General features: G+C 40.7%; 1 protein-coding gene across 1 annotated transcript; it reads left to right on the top strand.

Moving 5' to 3' along the window:
• Nucleotides 1-4,904: 4,904 nt before the first annotated feature.
• On the top strand, nt 4,905-8,186 carry LOC142750516 (nodal homolog 2-A-like). Its single transcript, XM_075859519.1, has 3 exons — nt 4,905-5,148; nt 6,446-7,200; nt 8,034-8,186. The coding sequence occupies exons 1-3, from the start codon at nt 4,905-4,907 to the stop codon at nt 8,184-8,186; spliced, it is 1,152 nt and encodes a 383-aa protein (XP_075715634.1).
• The last annotated feature ends 558 nt before the right edge of the window (nt 8,187-8,744 follow it).

The following is an 8,744-nucleotide window of genomic DNA, read 5'->3' as shown; positions in this document are numbered from 1 at the left end:
AGCTCTCAGCATCCCCCCCTCCTTTATCCTGGCTAGTGCCGGGATAAACGAGGGGTTTGAACGGTGTAACCTCCTACACTGTGTGTCGCCATTTTTTGAGCTAACACACAGTGTAGTAGGTTTACATACAGTAGTAAACACACACAAACACGAACATACATTGAAATCTCTTACCTGCTCCTGCCGCCGCGGCTCCCTCCGGCCCGTCCGCTCCGTTTGCTGCCGCTGGTCCAAGTGCACAAATCCGGAAGCCGCGACCGGAAGTAGTAATATTACTGTCCGGCCGCGACTTCCGGTCCACAGGAAAATGGCGCCGGACGGTGCCAATTTCGAATTGGACTGTGTGGGAGCGGCGCATGCGCAGTTCCCACGCAGACGCCGTACACTGAAGTCAATGGGACAGGAGCCGTTCGCAGTCCCTATGGGACTGTGGCTGCCGTATTCCATGTCTGTTTGTGTCGTTAATCGACACAGACAGAAATGGAACAAAAAATGGCAGCCCCCATAGGGAAGAAAAAGTGTAAAAATAAGAAAAAGTAAAACACAAACACACAAATGAATATAAACGTTTTTAATAAAGCACTAACATCTTTAACATATAAAAAAATAATTTGTGATGACACTGTTCCTTTAAGCTAGATACATCAACAGGCAAGTTCTAAGTAGAACAGTATAATAGCACAACACAACTACATATCACCTGGTCCTATCATGATTTTTTTTCTAATTAAGTAGATCATTACCAAAGATAATGGAAAATTAAATTCAAAGGTGACTATGGAGTTAATAGAGATCTGGACAGTCATTCTGAAGGTCACCTGATTTGGCCAAGAACATGAACATCAACTTGGGTGTTAATCCTCTCAAACAGCCCACAGGATCTGGCAGCAGAAATTGGTCATGTTTGAACACCCCCTACTTCACAGGTGTCTATCATCCAAGACATGCCAAAACTTGTGCAGTGTTTTGGGTTCCACTAAGTTTCATCTTACATTCATCAGTCACCTCAGTGAATTCTTAGGCACCTGCTAAGCGGGAAAAAGATGCCATCGAATAACCAATGTAGAAAATAGAGGCTGAGGAAAAATAAAAACAAATAATTAGGGGATGGGGTTAAAAGTTGAGAGAATGGACAAAGCCATGGTTAGTTTTAACTTTTGTTTATTAGAACAATTGCTCGCCTACAGTTAACAATGCACTCGCCTACAGTTAACAGTGGCTAATAATGTGGCTATATGTCTACTTCATCTTAGGCTTCATGCATATAGCAAAGTTGTATGCATGGAGTCTCTATATTGGCACATAGAGTCCCTTTGAATTTATATTATGGAGCTGTGGCACTCAATATGCCATTGTATGGTGCCTCTGGAAGGCACCATATTATGAAGATATTCTCCCCCAGAAGCAATGCTTCTAGGGAAGAATACCTCCATAATATGGCATTTACATATAAACTCCTAGGCATACAGAGGTACAATAGGGGCCCATATATCCCTATGGGTGCCATATTACGCATTATGGCTAAGCACCACTCAAAACTTGTATAGAGCGTAATGCGGACATGCAAAAGTCAAAAACACTAGAAATGTTTGAAAACCTGCGATAAATAGTGTTGCCCCAATATTTAAGATTTTAACTTACTTTAATATTTTGAGAACAAATAAGTAGGTCATTTATAGGTTGAAGAAGTGCAATCCACGACTATTAGCACAATATTTCACTTTTAAATATAATTTTTTGAGCACCCATAGCAAAATATTGACCTAATAACTCCTGGATAGATGATAGATAGATAGATAGATAGATAGATAGATAGATAGATAGATAGATAGATAGATAGATAGATAGATAGATAGATGATAGATAGATAGATAGATAGATAGATAGATAGATAGATAGATAGATAGATAGATAGATAGATAGATAGATAGATAACGCTCGCCACCACAGAATCATAAAACATTGGCAAGAGCTTATTACACACAGGAAAAGAGAGAAAAATTCTGTAAGAAATATAATCGACTCATTGTCTTTATATACACCTTCTCTGTATTCTCTATCCAATTACACTTTTCATTCAAATATATTCCCATATATTTATAAAATGTCACCCGTTCCACTTCCTGATCAGAAATAGACACCGGCACCACTGTTTCAGTTTTTCTACGTAGGTCAATAAACAGTATATAGATAGAATAGAACGGGTATGATGCTTCTTATCAAATGAAGGTAAACCGATTTTCTGCCAAATGAATTCAGGGAATCAGGCAGATGTGTTCATTTTTATAATTTGGAAAATTGCGTTCATCTCTATTAGACGAGAGATTTAGCAGAGATTTACAATGATTTATGTGGATTTTGACATAGGGGATAAATGGATAAGATATTTTTAAAGATTGACTTATGTGTAATATTAAATACCTTAGGGCTGACTCCAATATTCTGTACAATCTGCAAAAGTTGGGCTGGAATCACAAATGCAGTTTTTGGTGCAGTTTTTGACACCGTTTTTGATTGAGTATTCAGAGTCAAAGCCAGAAGTGGATCCAAAAGTAGAACTGATACATTTCCTTCCTTTTGTATCCACTCTTGGCTTTGGCTCCAAAAAATTGCACCAAAAACTGAGTCAGTGACTACAGCCTAAGGCCAGATGCACACAGCAGGTTTTTGGAGGGGCACGGAGTCCCATCTCCATGTGCCGCCATATGGTTCCCTTCATATGGTATTGTATTGCTGAGATATTCTAGAGTAGTATTGCTTCTAGTAGTATTGCCTAGAAGAAATACTACTAGAGGAGAATACTGTAAAATTTCTGTGGGAAATCTCTGTATGAAATTGGAGGAAAGCGGAAATACAGTACAGCTCCGTAGAAGCCTATGGGTGTCATATTGCAGTTGCGTACAACACGGATTAGGCGTTATGCTTGCTATATCTGACTGTGTGGGCAGTTGTATTTGGGGTCCAATTGCTGTTTGTTTGTGTCAATGCTGATATATTAACCATTTTCTAGTACATAATGGGCCACCATCACATTTATATTGTAAAAATAAAAACACAAAAAACATACTTCACGACCACGTCATCAAAACATAGAAATCCTCTAAAAAATCCAACTAAATGCAGTGTGGTTTCTCTTTACTGAATAAAGATCACGATGACATCACTGGGTCTACTGCAGCTTTTAGTATATAAGGAACTTCTCGATTGGAATCTATTATTGAGCACCATGCAAGTATCTCTCTAAAGTATGGCACTTTCTTGCGTAGCTTGTATGAAGATGCACATATGAATCATTAAAGGGGTATTCCCATCCAAGACAACTATGGCATAGCCACAGGATATGCCATAAATGTCTGATAGATGTGGGTCTGATAGCTCTGGGACCCGCACTTTTCTCCAGAACGGGAGTCACCCGACCCCCATCCCGCCTTGTAAAGCGGCCACCGCATTCAGGTGGAGAATCAATGGAGAGGTGGCCAAACGGACTCGGTGCGGGTCCCACAGCCACGACCAACACAAATCAGACATTTATGGCATATCTCGTGGAAATGACATAACTGTCCTAGAAGGGAATACCACTTTAAAGGGATTGCCGCTTTGGACAATCTCTTTTTGTCAGGCTATGACAATATGATGTTGACAGGATGTCTTGTTGTTGGGACCCCCAGCTGCAATGTGTAGAGAAACCCAGCAGCAAGTGCTCAATTGCACGGTGGCACCAGTAGAAATGATATCCGCATTGCCAGGTCCCCCAGATCGAGAGATGCTTTTTGTAAAAACTCACTCTCCGAGCTGGCTAATAGATAAAGGTGCTGTGAGGGCCCCCCCATCTATAAACTCATAATTCAATATTAATTTCAAAAATGTGCTTATGAAACCAGACAACCCTTGTGAATAGGACAATGTGGCCGAGGATGTGCCCTGCATAAATGTGCGGTGTGACTTCAGTTTTATGATTCAAAGTGGCAACCCTGATGTGCCCTTCATACTTACAGTGTAAAGGTCCTCTTATGCCGGCCAATATGAGTTGTGAAAACGAGCGCCGATCAACGAGACAGCTCATTGATTGGTGCACATTTGCTCCTTTCACAGTGCTTAGTTATGTATGGGGACGAGCGATCGTTACGCCGATCACTCGTCCCCATGCATTTCCATCATGTCGGCAGTACATCTCCCTGTTTACACAAGGAGATGTGCTGCCCACAACAATAATATTTAATGCTGCATAAATGACATGATCAGCCAATGTATGGGCGTTTGCTTGTTCATCGATGATCATTGCCCTGTTTATACAAGGCAATGATCAGGAACGAGCGTTCATCTAAACGCTTATTTGCCCGATCATTGGCCCATGTAAAAGGGCCTTAACTGAGCATGACACATCCCAATGCCCAATACAAGTAGCCATCTAGTTTAATAGTCTAATAGTTTAATAGTGTACTAGTTTACCATCTTAGCGGGCATGAGGCCAATGTTTGCTCTAACCCAGAACACTGATTCCAAGTGTTAACTGAAACTAATTATCCACATTATACTAAAGCAATCACTTAGACTTAATGGATTATCCCGAACTCTTAGCAGCAAATTAATCTTCACTAATTCTCAACTATCGCTCGACATCCGTCTGCTTTACAGGTACTATGATTCAACCATGTTCTTCAGTGTCTTGTAAAAGAACCAATGATGTCAGAGAGTTCAGACACTGGGCATTAGCATAACAGTAGAAAGCGATTAACCAGACACTGGCATGGGCTGGCTTGTGGCACAAGATATTGAATCCATTCAAACGAAGAGGTTGAACGTGTGAAGTGTTTTAGGTGTGAAGAGACGTCTATACTATATAAAGTCAGTGAGTGATCGCTCACATCAGATGGAGACCCTTCCAACAGTAGATCAGGGTAGACATGGCTTTACTAAGCACCCTTATCTGCTTAGCACTTAATTATGTAGTTCTGGCCATTCCTCTCCATGGACGCAATGGATTACAAGATTCATTTTATAGCAGGAAACACACTCAGAGAATACAGTACCCGCTCTATATGATGCAGCTTTACCAGTCACTCACCATGGTGAATGCATCTGATCTCTCTGGATTGGAACACCCAGCTCTCCAGGAGTCGGACACTGTCCTGAGTCTCAGCGCAAGGAGTAAGTACATTTTCTTTACTTGTTGTTGGGTTATTTCACTGTAAAATGTCTTCAATTACAACTTAATTTAATATTGTATGAAGCTCATCTAGCTTAGACCCTGTTCATACCATGTTTGTGATGTACGTTTAGTGTGTACGCCGCAAAAGCTCTCAACGTGCACACTAAAGTGTCCATAGTGTTACATTAGTTAGACGGTGGGCAAAAAGTGTTATTTTGGCCTCCGTCTGGTCGGTATACATTAAAATAATGCAAATTTAAAAAAAAGTCGGACTAGTTTCCCAGCGTATATGTTAAACGGAGGCTATAAACATGATGTGTACAGGGCTTTACAGATGTGGAGGACATGTGAAGTCAATCTACTGATTTGTGGAGACCTATATCTGAATCACTGCCTGGACTGTCAATCAAATAAGAATGTGTAGTTTGTAGTCCCTCAATTCAATGTTGGGTGATACAGTTTAGTGGACCCATATAGTGCCCAACTACTTATTACAATCACTGTGCACCACTGTGCACCCCTCACGCTTAGGAAGCGATACCTACAAACCAGACCATCTCTCGAATATCCAATGAGATAAAAAATGTAAGGTTATACATCCCTTGTCTAAAGGCCCTATTGCAGCGAGCACCGATCATCGAGACATCCGATCACTCATCCCCATACATTATTATTATTATTATGTCGGCAGCGCATATCCCGGTTTACACAGGGAGATGTGCTGCCGACAACAATAACATTTTACTTTTTAAAACGATACGATCAGCAGATGATCAAGTGTTTGCTCGTTCATCTGCTGATCGCTGCCCTATTTACACAGGGCAATTATCAGCAACGAGCGTTCTATGAACGCTTGTCTGCCCAATAATCGCCACAGTAAAACCCCCTTTAGATCAGCAGCAGATGATATTTAGGTTCCACTCTCACACATGTTAGCTAGATAGAAGTAGGAAGACCCTTATCAGACTAGTCTTCCATTTGTTTATTTATACTCTTCCTTCACTCTGGTGATGGATGACTGGCTGGCAGACTACAGAATGGAGCTAAATGTTCATTATGTCATTAGATTTTGTGTATTCGATTTAGGTCTTGTACAGAAAAAAAAAAGACCCATACAATTGTCTCAATACACATCTCATGTTGTGACATTTGGCCAAATAGTTTTTGTTTTGTCTGTTGGTAACTGGCAGGACTCACATGAGAAAAGGGGGAAAATGAAAATACAAAAGTATTCTCGGGACACTTTGATGTTATGACTGTCTGGACTCCAATACTGTTTCTTTGTGAATTTTCCAGGTTGTACTGAAGACGCAGACCGCTGGATGATATCTTTTGATATGTCTTCTATCTCCGGCAGCACTGAACTAAAGTTGGTGGAGCTCAGAGTTAGTTTTCCTCCATTTGGAAGGACACGTACTATCACGGTGGAGATCTACCATTCCAAGGAAGGCCAGGACAAGCTCTTCATGGGCTCTTTCAAAACTAACACTACAACCCAAAGGGATGAATTCTGGAAGATCTTTAATCTGACCAGAATTTTGCAGAATTCCATCTACCTAGGAGAGCCAGATTCAAGTGTAGAATACATTCCAGCAGAGGATCTGGTACCCAGCAGGGCTATAGATTCTGGGCAAACTCCACAGCATGACACAGAGCCTCTCGCAGGTACAACTTTTCCATCAGACAGAGCGATGCTTGTTGTCTTTGCCAGGGAAAAGCCAACAACAAGACCTTTTGGCTCTCCTAGCCTTATTCAGACTGTACAAACGTCAAAGTATATCATGACGGAAAGATCAACCAATGGAAATGGGCTACGGAGACAACCGAGGAACCACAACCCAAAACACATCAAAGTCCACAGTATGCAACCCAAAGCCAAAGAAGTGGGTGAACCACTTTGTAGAAGAGTAGACATGTGGGTTGAGTTTGACAAGATTGAATGGGGCAACCGAATTGTCTACCCAAGAAGATACAACGCCTATAGGTGTGAGGGAGCATGTCCAATTCCACTGAATGAGAGCTTTCAGCCAACAAACCATGCTTTTATAAAAGTAAGTATCAAACATATATACTTAAATATTAATCTTCTCTACGTTAGCAGAAGAGGTCAGGTTAAATGTTCAATACTTATTACTAATCTAGAAAATATGATTTCATATTGGTTGACCTTGGTCAATAATAATACATGCTTAAAGTTAAAGGAGTTTTCACACCATAAACATTTGTGACATATCTACATTCTCTGGGACCTACTGGGAAAACGGCCACCGCATCCAGGTGGAGATTGAATGTAGATGTGGCCATGCCTGTGCACAGCTCTCGCCATTCAAGCTTATGGGCATTATTAAACAGCCGGGCAGGGATGCGCAGCCTTTGACAAGGCGGAACAGGGGTCTAGGGACCACCGTTCTGATGATAGTAGGAGGTCTTTGAAATAGGGCATTCACCTATCAGACTTTTATGGCATATCCTGTGGATGTGTCATACATGTCAATGGCAGAAAAAGCCCTTTAAGAGACATAGTGCAGTAGGTAAATAATAAAGACAAAATAATCATATCTAGATGGCATAAGTTGAGTTATTTAGGCTCTGTTAACATATAGATTCAGAGACTCACTGGGGTTTTCTGTCATGCAGCATGTGGCACTATTCTTGCCGTCAGTAACCCAAAGGACCCCATTATAAATTAATAGGGTCCATCAGTCACCCTTTGGATCCGTGGTAAGGCAGATCCGTGACAGCGTCATAGCTTCCATTTTAAGTGGAAACTATGACGCTAATGTGAACAGAGCCTTAAACATACAAATGTATAGTAGGAACACTGATTATTATAAATGATAACATGGTATCAACCCAATTCTAATATCTCTTTCTTGCATTTCAGAGTCTGGTCAAGCTATATGATACTGAAAAAGTCGAGTGCTCTTCCTGTGTCCCTGTGAAGATGAGTGCACTGTCAATGCTCATATATGAAGAAGAAAATGTCACATTGAAGCACCACGAGGATATGGTCGTAGAAGAGTGTGGATGTAACTGAGGAATTTCAGATGTATTGTCGAATCTGTTTATCTATGTAAATTCTGTAAATAAGATATTTATATAAAAATATATATTATATTCTGAACACCTTATATAGTAGACATTTTTATTATGTTTATTGCCTATTTCTAGCTTTGATACAAATATCCATTATGTTATATACCTTGTAGATAAAGGTAATAGTGTGTAGGCATGAATAATAGATTAAGAAGAGCTGTCTACAATAGTAACTGGGTTAGCATAGACTCACCCAGGAGGGTAATTTAAAAATCAATTCCAGCATCTCTCAACCTTCATGCTCCATTTATGGTACTGATGTCCTCCTATGTGGTACAGGGGCAATTGGGCATCATCAGGCTCCATGGCCCGGGTGCGACGGCTACCTCTGAACCCCGGCGGTATATAACAGAGAACTAGAAATTTGCTGTGCTCAGACTCAAGTTTTTATTTCTGGGCAAACCCTTTAACAAGTTGTACTAAGCTTCACAATTACTGAAAATGCAGATGGAGAGTTAGGGTTGTCCAGGATCAGCAAAAAAACCTGGGTTTTTTTTCT

The sequence above is a fragment of the Rhinoderma darwinii genome, chromosome 3, assembly GCF_050947455.1.
Source record: "Rhinoderma darwinii isolate aRhiDar2 chromosome 3, aRhiDar2.hap1, whole genome shotgun sequence".
In the NCBI taxonomy this organism is placed as follows: domain Eukaryota; kingdom Metazoa; phylum Chordata; class Amphibia; order Anura; family Rhinodermatidae; genus Rhinoderma; species Rhinoderma darwinii.
The sequence above is the reverse complement of the archived record's forward strand: the minus strand, read 5'-3'. Positions and strand labels throughout refer to the sequence as shown.

Bases quoted from the DNA above. Each gene is read 5' to 3' on its own strand.
- LOC142750516 (XM_075859519.1), top strand. From the start codon at position 4,905: ATGGCTTTACTAAGCACCCTTATCTGCTTAGCACTTAATTATGTAGTT. The intron at 5,149-6,445 runs GTAAGTACATTT...TGAATTTTCCAG, and splicing joins CCTGAGTCTCAGCGCAAGGA to GTTGTACTGAAGACGCAGAC. The intron at 7,201-8,033 runs GTAAGTATCAAA...CTTGCATTTCAG, and splicing joins CAAACCATGCTTTTATAAAA to AGTCTGGTCAAGCTATATGA.